Raw genomic sequence first — 24,998 nt, forward strand, 5'->3', positions numbered from 1 at the left:
TTCAGAATTGGAGAAAATAATAGCAAATGAGCAACTGACAAAGAATTAATCTCAAAAATATACAAGCAACACTTCCAGCTCAATTCCAGAAAAATAAACGACCCAATCAAAAAATGGGCCAAAGAACCAAACAAATATTTCTCCAAAGAAGACATACAGATGGCTAACAAACACATGAAAAGATGCCCAGCATCACTCATTATCAGAGAAATGCAAATCAAAACCACAATGAGGTATTATCTCACACCAGTCAGAATGTCTGATCTCCAAAAGTCTACAAGCAATAAATACTGGAGAGGGTGTGGAGGAAAGGGAACCCTCTTACACTGTTGGTGTGGATGTAAACTAGTACAGCCACTATGGAGAACAGCGTGGAGATTCCTTAAAAACTGGGAATAGAACTTCCATACGACTCAGCAATCCCACTGCTGGGCATATACACCGAGGAAACCAGAATTGAAAGAGACACATGTACCCCGATGTTCATTGCAGCACTGTTTATAATAGCCAGGACATGGAAGCAACCTAGATGTCCATCAGCAGATGAATGGATAAGAAAGTTGTTGTACATATACACAATGGAGTATTACTAAGCCATTAAAAAGAATACATTTGAATTCAGTCCTAATGAGGTGGATGAAACTGGAGCCTATTATACAGAGTGAAGTAAGCCAGAAAGAAAAACACTAATACAGTATACTAATGCATATGTATGGAATTTAGAAAGATGACAACCATAACCCTGTATGTGAGACAGCAAAAGAGACACAGACGTATAGGACAGTCTTTTGGACTCTGTGGGAGAGGGCAAGGGTGGGATGATTTAGGAGAATGGCATTGAAACATGTATAATATCATATGTTGAATGAATCACAAGTCCAGGTTCCATGCATGATCCAAGATGTTTGGGGCTGATGTACTGGGATGACTCAGAGGGATGGTATGGGGAGGGAGGTAGGAGGGGGGTTCAGGATGGGGAACAGGTGTACACTCATGGCGGATTCATGTTAATGTATAGCAAAACCAATACAATATTGTAAAGTAATTAACCTCCAATTAAAATAAATAAATTTATATATTTTTTAAAAAGTACTCAAGTGGGATGGGAGATATTTCCCCTCCCCTTGCCTGGTGGCTCAGAGGGTAAAACGTCTGCCTACAATGTGGGATACCTGGGTTCAATCCCTGGATCAGGAAGATCCCCTGGAGAAGGAAATGACAACCCACTCCAGCATTCTTGCCTGGTAAATCCCATGGACGGAGGAGCCTAGTAGGCTATAGTCCATGGGGTCACAAAGAGTCGGACACGACTGAGTGACTTCACTTTCACTTTCAACAAGGAAGGTGGCTGGACCTGCTTCACTTTCTGAGGCTGCTGCAGCTCAGAGATTCTGAGACATGTGACAAAGGCCAGCAGAAGGTAAGATTCCTTAACATATCAGTCTCCCCATCTCAGACCCCATGGTCTTTTGCAAAGGGAAGTGATAAGTGTACCTTTTACTCTCTCTCACTCAATTTTAATTTCTAAAATTTTCTCTCAATTTACATTAGCAAGATAAAATATTTCTGGAACTAAATTCCTTGGACTTAGCCAAACTTGGCGAATCTTCTCTCAAAGTTTGCTATGTGTATATGTCTATTTGTCTGTGTATTATGTTCTTTCTCATGTGCATGCATGCTAAGTAACTTCAGTCATGTCTGACTCTTTGTAGCCCTAAGGATTGTAGCCTACTAGGCTCCTCTGATCATGGGATTCTCCAGGCAAGAATACTGGAGTGAGTTGCCATGTTCTCCTCCAGGGGATCTTCCCAACCCAAGGATTGAGCCCAGGTCTCTCACATTGCAGCTGGATTCTTTACCATCTGATCCACCAGGGAAGCCTGCTGCTTATCATAAGGAGGAAGAAACATAGGGCAGGAAGCAGGCAGAGTCACTGTCAGCCTGCTTTCTGAGCCAACTTCTCAGGCTGGTGAGTTAAGCATTATCATCAGACCAGTGTTTGTTTAGTCAAACTCAGCTCTGGATCCTCTATGTAAAATGGGATGAGTTTTCTTTTTTTTTTCTTCCATTTTTCTCTATGTCTTGTGAACTTGGCTTTGTGTCCAGTGAGGATATTCTCTGTGGTATCTGCCATCTGCAAGGTATATTTACTTGAGTGCAACTGGTGGCCAGTTAAATAGACTTGGATCCTGAGATACACAATCATAAGCAGCACTTTATTTGCCTGGCTGTGCTGGCTTCCAGGGGAGTTTGTCCTAAGGGATCCCAGTCTGCTTCATATCACCCTTTGTTGATTGTGATTGCTGACAAATCCCATTCTGGTAGCATCTTCCCAGTGCATTGATTACCATTTTTATAGCTGAAGGTGTCCCACATTTGTGGGACACTGGAGATACCATTTTCACTACACCATTCTTACTGCTAGTAGAAGGGATGGCTTTTTACCTTTTCAGACTAAATCTGAAACTAAACTTTCTTGGTCGTGTGAGGGTTATAATCTTTTGCGAGATGCCTCTTATGTCTTTGATTAAGCCAAAAAATGCTAACTGGTTTGAGTCAACATTTTAATTGAAAATAAGATTCTATTTACCAGTAGTCAGATAATAGACATTTTAAATTGACTGCCTTTAAAAAAAAAAATGGGATCCCTCATCATAAGCAACTGTCATATTGGTGCCTATAGAAGAATCAAATTGAAAGGAAAACAATTATAGTTATGAGTGTTAAGGAACCCCTTATTAAGATCCCCTTAAAAATCACTCTTTCTTCTAAGCAGTTCCCCAGGTCCTCTTACAAATAACCAGGAAATAAATCAGCTAGAGTAGTATTTAGGGGCTGAAAGAAATAACTCTCTTAGACTTGAAAATTCCTACAAAACCAAAAGTACAACTCTAGAAACAAGTCAAGGTCCACCTATCTTTACCATCATAAAACCTTACCTATTCCTTTCAAAATGTTTGTAGTTAGTATAGAAGATCAGGATATTGGAGAAAAGTTGTCTTGTTCTTCAAAAACATCTTGATAATAATTACCGAAAGACTTATGATAGCAGACAAATATACTCCAAACTCCCAGGAGAGAACTACATTTTTATTTATCTGTTCTTTAAGTTATGAATCTTATCATGTCTCAGAGAGATTCAGATGGCAGAGCAGATGGATATGGAACTCACCTCCCGGCCACAAGCATGTCAGCATTCATATACATATGGAACTCTCACAGAAAACTAACTGGAAACTAGAAGAAAACATCTTATACCAGCAAAGGTGCAAGAAAGATCCCCACGCAGTCAGGTAGAATGTGGCATAAATAAAGGTCAGAATGGGTCTGGTGCCCTAGGAGGGATCTGTGAAGGAGAAAAGTTCTACATGTGTGAGTCCTCACCCTGAGGAGCCTACCTGCAGCTAGGAGACCCACTAAGGAAGAGAGAGAGACTAGAGGGGCTTGAGTCTGCTTTCAAGGAGAGCACAAGTGCAGGCTTGCTGTTTATCAGGGCAGAAGGAAACCTATGCTGATGGCAGCCATCTCATCACACTTTTCATCACAAACCTGCACCAGGTAGGACTGCTAATATGGGCAACATTAGGTGCTGACTATTGAGGAGATAGGCCCTGGAGAAGACTTGGTCTAGCTCCACAGAGACAGCCCAGAAGGCCTAGGGTGTGGTCTGGGCTGAAATTTAGAGCCCACTGTCAGTGAATGCATGGTAGTAGTGGGTTTGACAGGGGTTGATTTTGTCGGTGTGTACAGCAGGTGTCACTATATAAATGCATCCCTTAGGTAGATAGACCCTGGGGAAGAGTATGCAGTGGTTCATTTCCCAGTGGAAGCTCTCCCATTCCACCCACCCTTCATCATAGCTTGGAGCTAGATCTGGGATGAATAGGTCCTGGAAAGGTCCTGCAACAGATGCAGCACAGGTCACAGGGAGTAACAGCAGCACCACGTCGATTTATGCACCCAGAGCACCCGAGCCCCAAGCACCAGCCTAGAACTAGGTCTGGGGCAAGCACAACAGAGAAAGGGACATGACCTCAGCCTTTTTCTAGGTGGAACGTGGATTCCTGCACAAGTAACACATAGGTCTTCTTGAGCACTTGGGCCTCATTTGCTTCAGCAATTACCTTCTTAGAGATGGTGCACACACTTAAGGACAATAGAGCCTTATAAAACTTGACAGCTGGGGCATCTATTTAAAAAACTGGGGAGCAGAATTTGCTCCCAAAGGGCTGTGACAGCCATGGAGGACAGAAATGGCCCCACTTACCATCTTAAGGTCTTCCCTGGTTACTCAGATGGTAAAGAATCTGCCTGCAATGCAGGAGACCCAGTTCAATCCCTGGGTTGGAAATGTCCCCTGAAGAAGGTAACAGCGACTCGCTATAGTATTATTACCTGGAGAATTCCATGGACAGAAGAGCCTGGTGGGCTATAGTCCATGGAGTTACAAAGAGTCATACACAACTGAGCATCTAACACTGTTACTTTCACTTAACATCCAGAGTGGAGGCTCTGGATATCACAACATTAACCCCCTATCAAGGGGGTTGAGAAAAGATGTCGCTGGCATCCATACCAATAAAGCTCTCACACCAAAAATACTGGATGTGCACAGTCTGCCCAGGGATGTTCCCACATAAGCACACCCCTTCAAGACCACAATAGGTAACTGTTTCTCCTAAATTTAGAGAGACAGAAAAAGTGAAGTAAGTGAAAAGGCAAAGGAAGTACTTCAATCAAAAGTGCAAGATAAATCCCCAGAAATAACAAATAATGAAACAGACCTCACCAGTCTATTAGACTCCAAGTTGAAAAAGGAGGAAATAAATATGCTAAAGTAATAAAGAAAAATTACCAACAGAAATACAGATCCCTTTAACAAGTAAATGGAAACTATGAAGAAGAAGAAGAATAAAAATTAGACAACTCAATTGCCAAGATAAAAACTAACCTAAAAGCAATAAATAGCAGACTAAAAAATGCAGAAGAATAAATAAAAGATCTAGAAGAGACAATAATGGAAATCACTCAATCAGAACAGCAGAGAGAAAAAAAAAAAAAAAAGCTGCATAAGAGTTCTATGGGATGACATAAAACATGCCAACCTACATATAATATAGGTTTCAGAAAAAGACATGAGATTAAAATGTTCTGGTGGAAAAATGTATTAAACCTAAAGAAAATAAACACAGCTACCCAGTTTCAGGAAGCACAGGGGGTCCCAAATAAGAAACTACACAGACCTACCCACAAGACATCATAATTAAAATGGTAAAAATTAAAGATAAAAAGAGGATTCTAAAGACAGTAAGATAAAACAAATTCAGTTACAAAGGAACCCCTATAAGGCTGCCAGCTGATTTCTCTACAAATACAGAACAGAAGGGAGTGGCATGATATAGTCAAAGTTCTAAAAGGGGAAAACCTGCAACCTAGGATACTTTACCCAGCAAGATTATCATTTAGAGTAAAAAAAATTGGTAAAGATATAAATGATTTATCAGACAAAAAAAAATACAATGTATAGTAATATTAAAACTAATCTAAAGGAAATACTGAAAGCCTTCTCTAAACAGAAAAGAAGCAGGAATCTATAGGAAAGGAAAAGTCACCATAGGAAAGATAAATATATAAAAGGATTGAAAAGCAATTAAAAATTAGTTCATGGATTAAAAACTGTAAAAGTGATTATACTGCAATTAACAGTGAAAGGATAAACATGAAGCTAAAAATTGCAAAAAAATTATGTGTGGTAGGTAAGTAAAAAATCCTTAAGAATGTGTTTACACTTATAAGACTGTCAGTCTAAAGCAAATGTATACAGTTATGGATTTGGACACTTGAAAACCAGGGAAATCACAGATCAAAAACTTGCAATGGATTCACACAAAAAAACAAATCAACAAAAAATGAACTCAAATATAATACAACAGAAAACCACCAAATGACAAAAGGAAAAAAAGATAAACAAAGAAGTACAAAATCAACTGGAAAACAAGATTTAATATGGGAATGAGTACCTATCAATTAATTACTTTAAATGTCAATGGATTAATGCTGTGATAAAAGGCATAGAGTGACAGATTGGTTAAAGAAAACAAGAACCTACAATACACTGCCTACAAGAGCTCACCTCTGAGTAAAAGGCACAGTCATGTTGACACCAGGTGGATGGAAAAAAAAATGCATTTCCCACGAATGGAAATGAGAAGAAAGCAGGGAAAGCAATACTCAGAAAATAGACTGTAAAACAAAATGAATAAAAGAAAGACAACAAATGACATTATACAATAATTGAAGAATGTGTACAAGAAAGGGGATATTACACTTGTTAAAATATATGCACTCATAAACATAGGCAGAACACTCTTTTACATACATCACAGTAATATCTTTTTTGATATGTCTCCCAGAATAATGGAAATAAAAACAAAAATAAACAAATGGAACCTGCTTGAACTCAAATGTTTTTACCCAGCAAAGGAAACAATAAAAAATCAAAAAAGTCAACTCACAGACTGAGAGAATATATTTGCAAATGATGTGACCAGCAAGGGATTAGTCTCCAAAATTTACAAACAGTTCATGTGTCTCAATATCAATCAAACAAGCCAACCAAAAAAAAAAAAAGTGCACCTAAAGAGATTTTTCTCTCAAAAAGACACACAGATGGCCAAGAGGTACATGAAAAGATGTTCAACATCATTAACTATTAGAGAAATGCAAATCAAAACTACAATGAAATATCACCTCACAGCAGTCAAAATTACTATAATCAAAAAACTCACAAACAATAAATGCTAGAGAGGGTATGCAGAGAAGGGAACCCTCCTACACTGTTGGCAGGAATGTATATTGGTATAGCCACTATGGACAACAGTACAGAGGGTTCTTAAAAAATTAAAAACCTAGCTATCATATAACCCTGAAATTCAACTCCTGGGCATATACCCCGAGAAAAACATGGTCTGAAAGGATATATGCACCGCAGTGTTCATTGCAGCATTGTTTACAATAGCTAAGACATGGAAACAAATGTCCATTGACATAGAAACAGATAAAGAAGATGTGGCACATATATGCAATAGAATATTACTCAGCCATTAAATTAATGGAATCCTATTTGCAGCAACATGGATGGACCTAGAGATTGTCATAGTGAGTAAAGTAAGTCAGTTAGAGAAGGAGAAATATAATATGACATCCCTTATATGTGAAATCTAAAAAGAAATAATACAAATGAATCTATTTACAAAACAGAAAAAGACTCACAGATATAGAGAATGAACTTATAGTTGCAGGGGGAAGAATGGGGGAAGAGATAGACAGTTTGGGATCCACATACACACACTGCTTTATTTAAAATGGATAACCAACAAGGTATTACTGTGTGCATAGCATAGAGAACACTGCTCAACCTTATGTGGCAGCATAGATAGGAGGGGAGTTTGGAGGAGAATGGATACTTAAATGGCTGAGTCACTTTCCTGTCCACCTGAAACTATCACTACAATGTTAATTGGTTATTCAGTTCAGTTCAGTCGCTCAGTTGTGTCCGACTCTTTGCAACCCCATGATCTGCAGCAAGCCAGGCCTCCCTGTCCATCACCAACTCCTGGAGTTTACCCAAACTCATTAACTGGCTATACTCCAATACAAAAAAAAAAAAAAAAGTTTTAATAAAAGCATATATGCACCCAACATAGGTTGGGTTCTTCTGAATCTAAATATATAAAACAAATACTAACAGACATAAAGGGATAAATTGCCAGGAATACAACAATACTCTTGAGAGTCCCTTGGACTGCAAGGAGATCCAACCAATCCATTCTGAAGGAGATCAGCCCTGGGATTTCTTTGGAGGGAATGATGCTGAAGCTGAAACTCCAGTACTTTGGCCACCTCATGCGAAGAGTTGACTCATTGGAAAAGACTCTGATATTGGGAGGGATTGGGGACAGGAGGAGAAGGGGACGACAGAGGATGAGATGGCTGGATGGCATCACTGACTTTATGGACGTGAGTCTCAGTGAACTCCGGGAGTTGGTGATGGACAGGGAGGCCTGGCGTGCTGCGATTCATGGGGTCACACAGAGTCGAACATTACTGAGTGACTAAACTGAACTGAACAGCAATAATAGGAGACTTTAACACTCCATTGATGTTATTGGACAGGTCTTACACCTGGAAAATCAATAAGGCAATAGAAATCCTAAACAACACAACTGACAGTTGAAATTAATTGATATCTATAGGACAGTACATTAAAAAGAGAGAAAAAAAAAGAAATATACATTCTTTTCAAGCACGCATGGAACAATCTCTAAAGGAGACCACATACTAGGTCATAGAACAAGCCTCAACAAATTTAAGAGGATAGAATTCTTTCAACCATCTATTTTGTCCACAGTGGTACCTATGAAAAAGGAAATTAACCACAGAAAGAAATCTTGATGAAAAAATTAACAAATGGAGATGATATAGCATACTACTTAAAAAATGAATCAATAATAAAATCAAAGAGGACATCAGAAAATACCTCCAGAAAAATAACAATGAAAACACAGCCTTACAAAATCCATAAGATGCAGTTCTAAGAGGGAAGTTTGTTGATACAGGCCTTCACCAAGAAACAAGACAAATCTCATATAAACAACCTAAATTACCATCTTAAAAAATATAAAGTAAAAACAAAACAAATAAAACCAAAGTCAGCAGAAGGACCAAATAAAGATCAGAGAAGAAATAAATAAAATAGATAAAAACAATAGAAAAGATCAATGAAACAAAGAACTATTTTTTTTTTTTTTGCCAGTAAACATCTTAGTCCTTTATTTGCCCAAAGCCAGCTGTTGCAGGCACTGAGGCCCCAAGACTTCCAGAATGGATGGGGGTGGTGAGCCATCCTGCCTCCCAGGTGCTGCCTGCCCCATCCTGATTCCTGCAGGAAATGGGAGAGTAGATAAAGTATACCCTTACACCATCAAGTATCTCAATTATTTGTGTGTGTGTCAATAGCTCAGTTGTGTCTGACTCTGCAACCTATGGACTGTAGCCCACCAGCCTTCTCTGTCCAAGGGAATTTCCAGGCAAGAGTACTGGAGTGGGTTGCCATTTCCTTCTCTTGAAGTATTTTTTAAAGAAAATAAACAGCACTTGCAAACCTCTAGCCAGGCTCACCAAGAAGAAAAGAGAAAGGATCCAAATAAACAAAATAATTCAGAAAGAGGAGAAATAGCAACCAAGTCCATAGAAATGCAATAGAATTATAAGATAAACCCATAAACAGTTATATGCCAACAAACTGAACAACCTCAAAGAAATGCACACTTCTAGAAACACAGCCTGCCACAGTTGAGTCAAGAAAAAACAGATAATTTGAACAGACTGATCACAAGAAGTGAAATAAAATCTGTATTTAAAAACAATAGCAATCACCTCCTGAAACAAAAGTCCAGAACCCCATATCTTAATTGGGAATTTATATAAAACATAAAAATACTTATATCTATTCATCTCACTACCGCACAATTGCACTCATCTCACATGCTAGTAAAGTCATGCTCAAAATTCTCCAAGCCAGGCTTCAGCAATATGTGAACCGTGAGCTTCCTGATGTTCAAGCTGGTTTTAGAAAAGGCAGAGGAACCAGAGATCAAATTGCCAACATCCGCTGGATCATGGAAAAAGCAAGAGAGTTCCAGAAAATCATCCATTTCTGTTTTATTGAGTATGCCAAAGCCTTTGACTGAGTGGATCACAATAAACTGTGGAAAATTCTGAAAGAGATGGGAATACCAGACCACCTGATCTGCCTCTTGAGAAATTTGTATGCAGGTCAGGAAGCAACAGTTAGAACTGGACATGGAACAACAGACTGGTTCCAAATAGGAAAAGGAGTACGTCTAGGCTGTATATTATCACCCTGTTTATTTAACTTCTATACGGAGTACATCATGAGAAACACTGGACTGGAAGAAACACAAGCTGGAATCAAGATTGCCAGGAGAAATATCAATAACCTCAGATATGCAGATGACACCACGCTGATGGCAGAAAGTGAAGAGGAGCTAAAAAGCCTCTTGATGAAGGTGAAAGTGGAGAGTGAAAAAGTTGGCTTAAAGCTCAACATTCAGAAAATGAAGATCATGGCATCCGGTCCCACCACTTCATGGGAAATAGATGGGGAAACAGTGCAAACAGTGCCAGACTTTATTTTTCTGGGCTCCAAAATCACTGCAGATGGTGACTGCAGCCATTAAATTAAAAGATGCTTACTCCTTGGAAGGAAAGTTATGACCAACCTAGATAGCATATTGAAAAGCAGAGACATTGCTTTGCCAACAAAGTTTCATCTAGTCAAGGCTATGGTTTTTCCTGTGGTCGTGTATGGATGTCAGAGTTGGACTATGAAGAGGCTGAGCGCCGAAGAATTGATGCTTTTGAACTGTGGTGTTGGAGAAGACTCTTGAGAGTCCCTTGGACTACAAGGAGATCCAACCAGTCCATTCTGAAGGAGATCAGCCCTGGGATTTCTTTGGAAGGAATGATGCTAAAGCTGAAACTCCAGTACTTTTGCCACCTCATGCGAAGAGTTGACTCATTGGAAAAGACTCTGATGCTGTCAGGGATTGGAGGCAAGAGGAGAAGGGAACGACAGAGGATGAGATGGCTGGGTGGCATCACTGACTCGATGGACATTAGTCTGAGTGAACTCTGGGAGTTGGTGATGGACAGGGAGGCCTGGCATGCTGTGATTCATGGGTTTTCAAAGAGTCAGACATGACTGAGCAACTGATCTGATCTGGTCTGATTCATCTCAAACTCTCCCTAAAGACTGAAGAGGAGGGAACACTTTCAAAGTAACTCTATGAAGCCCCTGTCACCCTGATAACAAAACCAGACAGTGACAGTACCAAAAATAAGAAAATTACAGGACAATAGCTTTAAGGAGTATATATATCCAATGTACAAATATATCCAAAATACAAATCCAATTGTATTTGAAGATACAATATGTAAGGAAATAATTAAGGTTAAATGATGTCATAGTATGGGTCCCTGATTCAATAGGATTACTATCCTTGAAGAGGAGACACCAGACAGCTTACTGTGTCTCTTTCTGCCACACGAAGATAGCACAAAGGGAGGTGTCTGCAAGTAAGGGTGACACTGTCACCAGAAACCAAAACAAGCATCTTGATCTTAAACTTTCCATCTTCCAGAACTATGAGACTTAATGTTTTTTGTTTAAGGTAATCTCTGGTATTTTGCTATGATGCCCAAGCAAATAATACAGTAACAAAATAATAGCTCATTTCTGTCTAGTTTGTAAGGAATTAACAATACTACAATAATACAACCCTGCATATGAGAAAATATATTAAAGCCAGAAAGTGAGAATCTTATTATTTCTTGGGATAAAGTTAGTTTTCTCCTAATATCTTTATTGTTTTATATTTCAGGTTCCTATCTATATTTCTCATGAGATAACATTGCCATACTTAGTTGCTCAGTCATGTCTGACTCTTTGCAACCCCATGGACTGTAGCCTACCAGGCCCCTCTGTCCATGGGGATTCTCCAGGCAAGAACACTGGAGAGGGTTGCCATGTCCTCCTCCAGGTGATCTTCCCAACCTAGGGATTGAACCCAGGTCCACACCAATGTAGGCAGATTCTTTACCATCTAAGCCACCAAGGAACATTGCTTGCATGCAAAGTGATAGAAGTCAAATTTCTTTTTTTTTAATTATTTATTCAATTGTCTTAATACCATTTCTTGAAAAAAAGCTATCTTCATTACTCTGAAGTTCCATACTTGTTAAGAACTAAACATCTATGTGCAGGGGACTATTTGTGAACTTTCTTTTTTATTCAGTTTTCTCTCTATGATTGTAACAATGTCCAGTATTTTAATTAGTTAGCCTTGAAATGCATTTTGATTTCTTGTAAAAGTAATTCTTCTTTTCCCCTTCATTGCCTAATTATATTTGATTATTAGCACTTGCATATGCATTTTACTCTAACCTTAGTGAGTCATACACACACTCATTTTCATTGAGTTTCTAGATAATCCATGGATCAAATTTCCAGATATTAACCTTCTTGAAATATTACATATTTACTTCTTTATAATAGAATAATTCTCAATGTATTTAGGACATCCAAAATTTCTCTCAATTATAGTTTATATATTTCTATGTAAGTATGCTGCTGCTAAGTCGCTTCAGTCGTGTTTGACTCTGTGCGACCCCATAGACAGCAGCCCACCAGGCTCTGCCATCCCTGGGATTCTCCATGCAAGAACACTGGAGTGGGTTGCCATTTCTTTCTCCAATGCATGTAAGTATCTTTATCCCTAAAACACTGAAAATGCATCTTTAGTTCTATAGTTCTAAAATTTCATTTCTAACTGTTCACCATAGACATGCAAATATAAAATTGGTTTTTATATATTGATTTTTCTCAATGGCTTTGCTAAATTTATTACTTCAAATAGTTCAACTATAGATTCTTCTCTATTTTCAACTGTCCCCCTGTTGATAACTCTTTTCCAACTGTAATATACTATATTTATTTACTTTCCTTATTACAGTAGATAAGACTTTAAGTAAAAATTTAAATGTAAATGTTGGTTGATGACACTGTGCCTCATTCTTGATGTCAGAGGATAATCTTTGTACATTTCAACATTTATATTAATCAGTAAGACATTTATCTAGAGTTCTTGAAGAATATTTCTTTATTCAGTTAGGAAAATTCATTTCTTTTCCTGTTGCCCCAATAATTTTACCAGAAATACATATTGCTTAAACATAAAAATGTGGATTTTTTTCTCCTTAATATTTTAATGTGGTTATTTATACTAGTTGATTTTGTTTCTTTTAATCATTCCTAGAAACATCTTTATCTCAAGTGCTCTTAAATACTTCTCTGCATGCATTACAGGTGTATATAACTTCCACTCATTGGTATGGTGCTGTTCTCAATGCAGCTTTCAAGTAGCATCTTAGAAACGCCTTTAACTACAAGTATTCTCAAACACTTTTCTGCATGCATTTCAGAATGGGTGTAACTCCCTTTCACTGATATAACACTGTTCTCAATGAGCTTGCAAACAGCATTTTAAATGCATCTTGAAGTTAGTGTTCTTGGAAATATCTTTGTATTGGTGTTGTGTGCTTGTGCATGCATGTGAATCAGTTCTTTCCTTTTATTTATTTCTTATTGATATATACATGACTTAAACCATTATATTAGTTTCAGGTGTACAATAAAACAATGTGGTATTTGTTTATATTGTGAAATGATCACCACAATAAGTCTAGTTATAACATCCATCACCACATATAGTTATAATGTTTTTTTTTTTTTATCATGAGAATTTTGAGATCTACTTTCTAAGCAACCTTCAGTACACAACATATTATTATTAACTATAGTCATCATTACACCTCCAGGACTTATTTATTTTATAACTGGGAGTTTGGTCCTTTTGGCTACCTTCACTCTTTTTAGCTAGCCCCATCCCTGGGTATGGAAACCACTTATCTGTTTTCTATATGCATAAATGTGCTATTTTTCCCAACTGGTTTTTAAATATTGACATAATGAGAACTAACTCTTCTTTGTTTTATGCCCACTCTTTTATAGATCACTGGACTTCATATTTCAATTTTCCTGAAATTTGCATCAAAGTTTATAAGCAACATGGGTCTGTAATGATCCTTATTACGTACTTAATAGAATTTATTGTGAATTTCTCTTGGCCTGGAGTTTTCATTCTATGAAGGCTTTTAATTACAAATAATTTTATAAGTTAGAAGGCTATTCATACTTTCCATTTACTTCCACTTTAGTTATGATAATTTATTTACCAGGAAGCTTAAAATTTGAACTATATTTTTATATTGAATGGCCTAATGTTCATGATACAATCTTATGATCTTTTTAAGTATGTATGAACAATAGAGATATCACAGTTTTTCATTCTTGATATTGGTTAGTTGAGAAATCTCCATTTTATCTTTTCAGTGAAGCATACTAGAGGTTTATCTAAATTATTTAACTTATTAAAGAACAAGCCTCTGTCTATTCTCCTTGTTATACATTTGCTTTCTTTTATTAATTTCTGTTCTTATTTTTGTCATTTCTTTACATATGTATTCCTTCTGCTAAATTTGTTGTCAATTTTGTAATATAATGTACATTTGTAAGGGCTTCCCAAGTGGCTCAGTGAAAAATAATCTACCTGCCAATGCAGGAGACACAGGAGAAGCAAGTTTCATCCCTGGATCAGGAAGATGCCCTGGAGGAGGAAATGGCAACCCACTCCAGTATTCTTGCCTGGAGAATTCCATGGACAGATGAGCCTGGTGGGCTATAGTCCATGGCGTCACAGACAGTCAGACATGACTAACTAAGCCCACACATACATTTGTAATTATCCAAATTTAACGATTGTATCAGAAAAAATTACTTTCTTATTTTCTAATATATTTATTTCAATCTACAAAATTTTCTCCAAGTATTGCTTTCCACCCAGCATACAAACTTTTATATAACACTTCATTATTAATCAAATAATAATATTTTCTGATTCCTTCTGTAATTGTTTTCATTGACAAGTGGGTGATTTAGAAATGTATTTATTAATATCCTGACATATAAATGATTTTTCTAGCTGTATTTTATTATTGATTTCTGATTCAATTTCAGTCTGGGCTTAGAAAATATGTTCTGAATTATTTCAAGCCTTTGAAATTGTTGAGACATCTTTTAGGCCCAATATGTAAATTTTAATAAGTGTTTGATGTATAATTTTCACTGACAAGATTTGGTCAGCAGTATTAATAGTGTATAAAAACCTATCAACTTGCTGTTTTTTTTTTTTTTTTCCCTCCTTGGCTTATTCAATCAATTACATCCTCATCCTCTAGTGGCCAGAAATATGCACTTTATGTTTCTTGTGGGAAATGAACATTGTCTGGTCAGCTGGGCATGATTGCTTGTAATTCTCCTTAATAACAGCATAAACGTTTTGGAGGATGAAAGAAACAGGGCAAAGAACATAGGAAACTAAATATGTATTTTTATGTTTTAAAATATTAAAAAAAAAAAAACACTCCTTCTTCAAGAAACAAAGATTCAGATTAATTCTGTTTCCCCCTCCCTACGGTGGCAGTGTGCAGGTCCAAGTGCACACCTGGCATAATATCTATGTCCCCCTCTAAAGAGGAGAAGGCAGCAGGACTCCAACATCATTATATGACATTCCTGCCCCACCTCTGCCTTCATCTTCTTTTCCCTACCACTTGGAAACAAAGTCTTATCTTTCTTTATGAGTGTATTTAAGGCTAAATGTTGTACTTCAATGCATGGCCTTAGGTGTATTCTAAGTGTTTATACCTGTCATATTTTGAATATTATTCAGTTGAAATATTTTTCTGTTTTTGTGTAAGTTCTTCTATAACTCATAGGTGATTTAGGTTCTTTAATGCTCTCTCTCAATTTTTTTCCTTGAATTCTCACCATATTAGCTATTTTCTAAGTATTTCAAGCAATTACTTCTTATACTTAACTAGTTTTTATCATTGTTCTATATGTAAATATCAGCTTTATTAAGTGTTTAATCTAGGTTATGACTAGAAATTAAAATTTAAGTATGTTTTAAGCCTTTAAAATAAATGAATACAAATAAATTCTGCTAACCACACTACAATATGCACATAGCAGAATTCTTGGCACTTGCAGAAAAACATTTAGAATTTTTCTTGAAATTTCAGTGTTTGATTACAATACAGATAGTTCCATGTAATTTTAATAATCAGAGAAGTTTTGTGATACTATATTTGAATGGCTTTAAAATGATTAACACCTTTAAATTAGAAAGACATCTTTGAGTAACTTTTGTGTTTCTGGTTACTTGTTATCTAGTTGTTCAGGCATGGTGACTAGACTCTTCATAACAGCCCACCCTCACTCAGAATGAGTGAGAGAATGCCTGTCCCAAGCAGACTCCCATACAATTATTAATACAAGTGATTTGGGAACCAAACATGCTGCACAAATGTACCTACAACTGAAATTCCCTTTTTGATAATATATTTAATTGTGCTCAGCTTTAAAGTTCAACTTATTTTACAGCTTTCTTAAGGTGTACAAAAACAAACAACTGCACATAATTAATGTATGCAATTTGGTGAACTGTAGAAAACTCTTTGTAAATTTCAAAATAAAAATCAATTTTTTCATCAGTATAAGAAAACAAATACTTATCCCCTACCTCTTCTGTACCGGGAACCTGCAGGGATTATTCCAGTTTCCAGACAGCAGAAAGTGGAGACTGACACAGTTGCTCCAGTTACAGTATCCTTTGGGAGAATCTAAATTACCAAATAATTTTATCTCAAAAATTATTCTTATAAACACTGTTCCAATAATTTTATAATAATTATTTCATTTAATACTCACAGCAAACCTGGGAGCTGATTGCTCTTATTATGATGATAGTTGTTGTTTACTAGATGAGATAAAAGAGTGTTTAATTTGCCCAAGATAAATTTTTAGAGAGCACTGCATTCCAGATTTGAACCCCTAATGTCTGATATTTAATCTTCCTTCCCTGCACCCTACAGTAGTGCCTAAATGTTGGACCTGAAGTAGGTGTGTGCTGGAGGAAACTGCTTGGAAACAGTGCTGCTGCTGCTACTGCTGCTGCTAAGTCACTTCAGTCGTGTCTGACTCTGTGCAACCCCATGGACAGCAGCCCATTAGGCTCCTCTGTCCCTGGGATTCTCCAGGCAAGAATACTGGAGTGGGTTGCCATTTCCTTCTCCAATGCATGAAAGTAAAAAGTGAAAGTGAAGTTGCTCAGTCATGTCTGACTCTTAGTGACTCCATGGACTGCAGCCTACCAGGCTCCTCCATCCATGGATTTTCCAGGAAAGAGTACTGGAGTGGGGTGCCATTGGAAACAATGCATGTCCTTTAAATATGGGCATATGAGCCATGTGGGGCTGGGCCCAAGGCCTGGGATGTTTAAAATAAAACACTGTGGGAGTCTCCAGTTCTCTTCTCCCCATGGCCACAGCCCACTTCAGAACTAGTCTCTTGCCTATCAGGCTCATGTTACACTGCCTGGAATATGCCTCAGCATTGTAGTGCTATCAGCAACCTTACATTTATCAATTTGCTCCCTGGTGACTGGGTGCTCAGCCCAGCCTGCTTAGGTGGAAGGCTACTTCCCTTCATTCCAGTTGGACACTTCGACACTCATCATCCAGGAGATATCCTGCTGCCCTGCACATTGCTGTGTGCACAAATTGGTCTCAGTCACGTTCCAGACCTGGATGCCCTCAGTGGTGTTTTGGGGAAAGAGGGCTCAGCTGAGCCAAATAATTGGAGATAGGATTAGATATGTATTTTCAGAGACTATGTGAAAGCAACATCAGTGCTTACATAAAAAAAAAAATCAGGATAAGTTTTTGAAATATGATGGTTAGATAAAATTCTATGAGAAGAGAGATTTGACTAGTATGGAAAATATTAGATTATTTCTCTCAACACACACTGCCTAGAGTTTGTAGTTATTCAGTCTTAGATAACATTTAAAATCATGGGGTACGATTTTAGTTTCTAATAGTGCATAAGGAATATCTCATTCTAAAATGAGAAGATGTGGTTCATGGTGAAAGGACGAGACACAAACACTTTTGCGAGTCACACAGGAGGGGATCTGAAAGCAGACACTGTCCCATGCCAGCTGTACAGCTGGGCAGGTTAGAAGATACTGCCTTTTCTCCATTTCCTTATGTTTCAGGAGTAAATAAAGTAAATGTTGCTCAGTTGTGTCTGACTCTTTGCTACCCCATGGACTGTAGCCTACCAGGTTCCTCCAACCATGGGATTTTCCAGGAAAGAATACTGGAGTGGGTTGCCATTTCCTTCTCCAGGAGATCTTCCCAACCCAGGGATCAAATCCAGGTCTCCCGCATTGTAGGCAGATGCTTTACTGTCTGAGCCACCAGGGAAGTCATGTTTGAGGACAAGGAAGATCAAATACCATCTGGAACTGAGCTACCACTCACCTGAATTTCAGGTGATTAAGAGCCATATGCATTAATGATTACCATACAGAACAACACATATGAAGTCATCATAAAACACTACTTTGAGTAGTGCTAATCTATAAAAAGTAAAAAAGTCAAATAAATATAATTTAGACATGGTGCTGAGAACATACTACCATTAAACATGTAATAGATTTATATTTAGGATTTTTTATGTTTGTGAATTTGTGGACAACCCAAAAGCTGTGTTTCAAGTCATTTTCTGTGAAAATTTGGAGGGTTGTCAAAGGAATAATCAATATCCAACATATTTATAGAGAAAAAGAGTGAAAGTGAGCCAAACATTGAAAGAGTTATCATCCTAAACACAAAATTCAACATAAAGGAGATAAATATAAATTCACCAAGATTTCCTAGATTCATAATGCAGTAACATCATTCTTACATAATTTATCTGAAATTATTGAGCCTTCTACTGCATGATCAGACTATCCTTCAACTTCTTTTTGTTTTCATAAATAAAATGATTTTAATTTTAGTACTTTAATTCCTAGGATAATTAGCTTTGAGTGTTATAAATATTATGAATTCTAAATATCTAAATATCATTGATTATATGCATGTATATATATATAATATACATATAAATATAAATACAAATTCAAATTATTTTGTTTTATTGCACTCTTATTCATGGTCCTTGCTAAATCCTCTTAAGTATAATAGTTTATCAGTAAATTATTCTTAATTTTCTGCTGTCCATGAATAATTTCTTTGCAATTCTAACATTTATTATTTCTTTGCTTACCTTACTGGTGTGGACAAGACTTGTAATAATAGCACATATAGACTTTTTACTTTTCTGTAGATGGAAACTTCAAAAAATTTCATTTATGGAGTTATTTTAAAATAAATATTTATCTAACAGATCAATATTTATATTCCTTACTTCAGGTCCTGTCATTTTTGTTAATAAATGTTTTTTTAGAAATATGACCATTCCACATTTTAAAATTTAATAACTAACTTTTCTTATGATATCCTTATATAATTTTTAATACCTGTTATTAATGTACTGATACCACTTTTTATATTTCTGATCTTGGTTATTTTAGCCTTCTTCACTTCAGGTTCAAGAATCTTTTCAAAGGAGTTTGATTAATTCCCCCTACTTCATATTTGTTTTACTTTAATTAATTTATGATTTTAATTAATTTATGTTTATGATTTACTTCAATCTAATTTCTGTGCTATGTTCATATTTTCTCAAATTTTAAAATAAAAATTTGGACATAAAATTTCCTCTGAGAAACTTGTTTTAGCAAACAAAATCTAATACTATGTAAAATGATAATCATACCACAAAAGGCTTATTCTTGAGGAAAAAAAGGGTAAGTTAAACATTGAAAAATCTATCTGTAAATAATCACAATAAAATAAAAAAGAGAAAAATAACATGATCATCTCTTTAAAAGTACAGAAACCTACATGATAAAATTCAGTATACATCAACACTTTATATTTATAACTACTTTGTTTACTAATCTAATAATATGTATGTGCAAAATGACAGCTCATGAAATTAAAAACCACCACATGGGCAGAAGGGTAGAGGATTTACCATGAAAGGCTGGCCCAGCACAATACCGTACAAAACTGGGTGTAATAAAGAAACAGAAACAAAGAGCCACTGTGAATTAAATCAGAAAGAGGGGGGCAGGGGAAGCCAGGGTCACAACGGGGACAGAGGCTTATTAAGCCAGCATCAGGACCAGCGAGGTCTGAGGTTTCTGCACAAAGGCAGGGAAAGGCTGGAAACCACAATAACCTAACCCAGCTGAAAGGCACTAAAGCAGCCTCAGACCAGAGGTCTGCTCATGCCTCACTAGCGAAAAGCCTTTCCAACCTAAGCCTGTAAGAATTACCAGAAAACAAAGAGCAGAAGAAAAGAGCTCTTGTCAACACAACTAAATGAATAAAGCTTCCAGAAGCAACAGTTAAGGTACTCAGAATGAAAAATAATTAAAACAAAAACAGATCCACATAGACATAAAATGAAGTGAACAAAGCATTTATAAAATTCATGTGTGATATGGTTCAGAAACAAGATGAATTTTACACAGTGGGAAATTTAAAAAGGCATGATTACGATGTTTTCAATAGATACGTATGAAAAACCAATGAAATGAATGCGTCCGAACGAACACTGGAAAGGATTGATTTAAAACCTCAAAGGGCTGTGATTTCTTCCCTCAGAGGAGCCGCGGGAGGGCGAGGGGCTGCACGCCGCAGAGCAGGGACGGCGAGGCGGACACCGAGGCCGGATGTGAACAAAAGAGAATGCCGGTCACAATTCCAGCCGGACCGACCGTGCGCCGACCCAGTGGAGGACTGACGTTGCCGCCACAGGAAGTGTCTGCTGCGCCTGCTCAGAGAAGGAAGTAGGAACACAGGCACAGGAAGTAGGGACTGGGGGAGCGGGAAAACAGACGCACAGCTCCAAAGGAGAAGTCCCGGAGCTGGCTCGTGGCCTCCGGGCCTCAAGCCCGAAAGGAAGACACACCGGGGAAGTTCCGGTACCATTCTGGGGACTAAAAGCTGCCATGGAAGAGCCTGCAGCTCCCAAAGAACCCCACGAGGCAGCCGGGGCCTCTGGGGGTGCCCAGGCAGCAGGGGAAGGTGCTCCACGGCCCACCGTCCCGGTGCGCCCTGTCTCTCGGTGGTCCTCGGCTCCAGGCCCATCCCCGTTCCGCCCGTCACGTCTGAGGCCTGCCCAAGCCTCATGGGGAGGGGCCGGGCCCAGCTGGCTGCAGAGCCGGAGCACTGGCAGCTGGACAAAGCAAGTCGTCTGCAGGTATTATCTTCATGGGCTGTGCAAGGAGGGGGAGAAGTGCCGATACTCCCACGACCTCTCGGGCCGGCAGGCGGCCGGGGAGGGCCCTGGCTCGCAGCCCCAGGCCTCTGCAGACAGCGGCCCTAGCACGGCTGCGCACATGGAGCCCCTGCAAGTGGCGGAAGCCCCCCCTGCTGCTTCCTCACGCTCCTTGCCTGTGATTGGCTCAGCTGGTGAAAGGGGTTTGTTTGAAGCCACGACAGACAATGCAGGCCTTGAAGCTGCTGGAGGAGCAGGTGTAGAAGGCTGGGAGAATGCCGTTGAATTTGTTCCTGGGCAACCCTACCGGGGCCGCATGGTCCCTTCTGTTTCCGAGGCTCCTGTGCAGAGCTCGATGATTGAGAGGGAACAGATTGTCTTGGGCATGGGGAGGCAGCTTTGCCGTGATGCTATCGCGGGGCAGTGCTTTCGTGGGCAGAGCTGTATTTATCTCCATGGAGATATATGTGATATGTGTGGGCTGCCAGTCTTGCACCCCTTGGATGGTGCCCAGAGGGCAGACCATGTAAAGGCCTGCATTGAAGCACACGAAAAGAATATGGAGCTCTCTTTTGCCGTGCAGCGCAGTGCGGACAAAGTGTGTGGCATCTGCATGGAGGTTGTCTATGAGAAAGCCAACCGGAATGATTGCCGCTTTGGCATCCTCTCCAGCTGCAACCACACCTACTGTCTTAAGTGTATCCGCAGGTGGAGAAGTGCCAGACAATTTGGGAGCAGAGTTATCAAGTCCTGCCCTCAGTGCAGGGTCATGTCCACCTTTGTCATTCCCAGTGAGTTCTGGGTGGAGGAGGAAGAAGAGAAGCAGAAACTTATTCAGCAGTACTTGGAGGCTTTGAGTCACAAGACCTGCAGGTATTTTGTTCGAGGCAGGGTCTGCCCATTTGGAGAGAACTGTTTTTACAAACATGTGTATCCTGAGGGCCAGGGAGAGGAGCCTCAGCGGCAGGGTGCTGAGGCGTCTGGTACTTGCCATTGGGAACCTTTGGAGCCTCTGCAGGTGGGAGAGGGCAACATGCCCTTTAAAAGCAGTAGAAAAGAGCTTGTCATGCTTTGGCTGGCCAATCTGTTGTGTAAGTGTTTTCACCAGGAGCTATGCGCTTCCCTTCACAGAGGTCTGGTGGGACTTACCTCATTGTGAGCCGGAAGAATATTGCACTTTGAATCTGTGGCATTCTGCTGTGGCATGTTGTCTGGTGTGCTGAGGCTCTGTCATCTGCTCTTGTCTGTGTTTTGTTTATAGACACATCTGTCACTTCCAGGGGCTGCTGAAACCATTTGTATAGAAACATCCATCTGTTTTCTTGACCATTCCCATTTCTGGTCCCCCAGGATTATGGTGTTTCACTGTGTTAAAAAGTAACAAAACATCCTTAAAGTTATTGTTTGGTGAAATTAATATGACTGTCAGTTTATGGTTTATTTTGTCATCTGTTTTTAACAGGATTGACTCAGTTCTAGTCTAGTGTTTACAGAATTTCCACTCATTTTGAAGCCCCTCAAGAATAAATGTGACAGGGTGAAGGGAGAAGTCTAAACTGAACCAGGAGCTTTTTGCTGCTTCAGTCTTAAGAAATGGACCCTCGTGGGGCTTTATGGTTCAGCTTCAGCATCTCTGTTGTTTACATGTCTGTTCCCTCCCCCATTCCCCTTCAGGTGCACTCTTAACTTGTGGTTACCTTGTGGTTTTATGTTTTACTTGACCAGAACCAGGTGCATATGTTTACATGTTTTTATCCTATTTAACTTGATGTGAAATCATTTATATTTGGAAGTATATATGTAAGAATTATATATACATGCATATTAATGTGTATGAAAGTTATGCATTTGAAAATATATATTTAAGGTGTATACTATAATTTTTATTTAATAAAATAAATACTGAGCTGGAAGCTGAAAGATTGATAGGATTGCTGTTGTGTGAGTGTGAGGTATGTAAATTATTTTTCTGTCCCTTTCACAGGTTTCAGTGATTAGCATCTAATGAAAACAGCTATTTCAGTGGCTCTATCTAAATGTAGCAGACACAGATCTTAAAGAATTTACAGAATATGACACTGGTAATTACTGTGATGCCATTAATAGCTTGCTGCTATGTGAGTTCCCATGCAGTTTAGCCACTGTATCATTATTATTTAAAACAACAGTCTTTGACTCAGATACACAGTTCTTTGTATTCAGTATTTTGTGTCATCTATAGACATACCAGAGTAAGTGCTTTTGACAGAAATTTTTGGCATAAAAGTGATAAGATTATAAAAATTAAAGTAGAATAATAAACATTTTCAAATAAGTCATAATGCAATAATGGAAAGACAATAAATGGAATATAGAAAGTAATGAAAACTGAATAGATAGTAAGTTGGAAAGTTAATAATGCCAATACACCATAACTGTATTAAGTGGAAGTATTTTAAAATCTGAAGATTAGCAGACATAATTAAAATGAAAATGAAACTATATGTTGTTAACTATATACTACATACAGTAGAAGAATACATAAACATTATAAGGATGAAAAACTAATCAGAGGTGTTATAACTCTTTTGAGCATAGAGTTCATTATTAAAGATTAATACACAACTGGAGATACATAAAGTATATAAACATGAAATTATAATTTACCAAGAAGATAAACTATTCCAATTTTCTGTTTAGTATCATAGTATTAGATAAGCAAATAAATTATTGATAAGCTACAAAGTCTTGGTAAACAATTTGAATACTTCTCAATAACTGAACAAGCAAAGAAAGAAACAATGTGGGTTAAATAGCACAGTTTTAACAGTTTACCTAGTTGACATGTATAAAATGCTGTGTATCAACTGCAGAAAGCTATCCCCCTGCCTAACATAGCTGAAAGTATCCTGGGGACCTGAGTCACAGGGGTGGCAGAATTCCCCAACTGTTTAACAAAGACAGGACAAATTTGAAGAGTTTATACTCTTCAAAACAGTAATTTAATTCTCAGAACCACCTTATGAGGTACTGGCTATAATTTTTATCACCATCATGATGAGATGAATAAGAGAGAGAGATGTTAAATTACTTGCCTATATAGCTCTGACCTGTAGGCATAAATAAGTGGAACAGCAGCAAATGAACCTCAGGTAGTATATTTCCAGATCATAGGCACCATGCTGCTTCTTGTCCCACATTTATGACTGAGAGCAGGTGGACACACTTAATATAGCTACTGGAAACACATGTGCAATATTTATGTGTGGAGTCTCATAAACTGCCCGGTGGGACAGAGGTGAGAATAAGTGAGCTACAGAATGTTGGAGTTCTGGAGCTTTATCTGTGGGCTGCAGACCCAGTATTTCTTAGTTCACCACTCAGAATGTGCCTCAGCTGCCTGTATTCATAAACTGCCTCTTTCTTATTACATGATTCCTGATTTTGTGGGTGAATATCTCAGCCTATTTCACTGAGGTCTTTGCCATATTCCTTCCCTCTTGATCATTGTTGTCTAAGTAATTCCTCAGTCAAGAGGCCCTTGATGCCTGGTTATTACCAGCACCTAGGGTGAGTGATTCTAAAATGTAAATCCAAATATATTTCCACCTTCTAGGCTGTCCTAGTCATTCAGGGGAAAGGGGACTTAGATGACCAAGCAGCCAAAGAATGGGACCAGATGGAGCAGTCTCAAAGACTGAACTAACCCCAGGGGCTCAAAACATGAGCTCTGTGTGGTGACTGTGCTGTCAAGGAGGACACTTTAAGCCAAGCACAAAAAAATTTGAAAAGTTTGTCCTAATATGCACTATCTAATGTTGTGAAATATCACATTTTGTTCAAATATTTTAAACCCAAATAATTATATAAAGTGATCTTTATATAGCATGTGAGAAGGGTCTGTAGAACATAATATGGTTTGGGAGAAAAAGGATGATTGTAATCCCGACTGCATCTTACCATCCCTGCATTCAGGAGCAAGTTATTTAAACTTCCTATACCTCAGTTTCTTTATATGAAAAATGGGTATAACACCATATATTTTTATAGATTGTTGTGAATGTCAAGTGTAGTC

At 38.2% G+C, this 24,998-nt stretch overlaps 1 protein-coding gene across 1 annotated transcript; it reads left to right on the forward strand.

Annotated features, from left to right (window-relative positions):
* Positions 1-20,592: 20,592 nt before the first annotated feature.
* Positions 20,593-22,787, forward strand: MKRN3 (makorin ring finger protein 3). Its single transcript, XM_005887704.3, has one exon. The coding sequence runs from the start codon at positions 20,676-20,678 to the stop codon at positions 22,101-22,103; it is 1,428 nt and encodes a 475-aa protein (XP_005887766.3). The 5' UTR covers positions 20,593-20,675; the 3' UTR covers positions 22,104-22,787.
* The last annotated feature ends 2,211 nt before the right edge of the window (positions 22,788-24,998 follow it).

This window comes from Bos mutus, chromosome 21, assembly GCF_027580195.1.
Source record: "Bos mutus isolate GX-2022 chromosome 21, NWIPB_WYAK_1.1, whole genome shotgun sequence".
NCBI lineage: Eukaryota > Metazoa > Chordata > Mammalia > Artiodactyla > Bovidae > Bos > Bos mutus.

Bases quoted from the DNA above. Each gene is read 5' to 3' on its own strand.
- MKRN3 (XM_005887704.3), top strand. From the start codon at position 20,676: ATGGAAGAGCCTGCAGCTCCCAAAGAACCCCACGAGGCAGCCGGGGCC.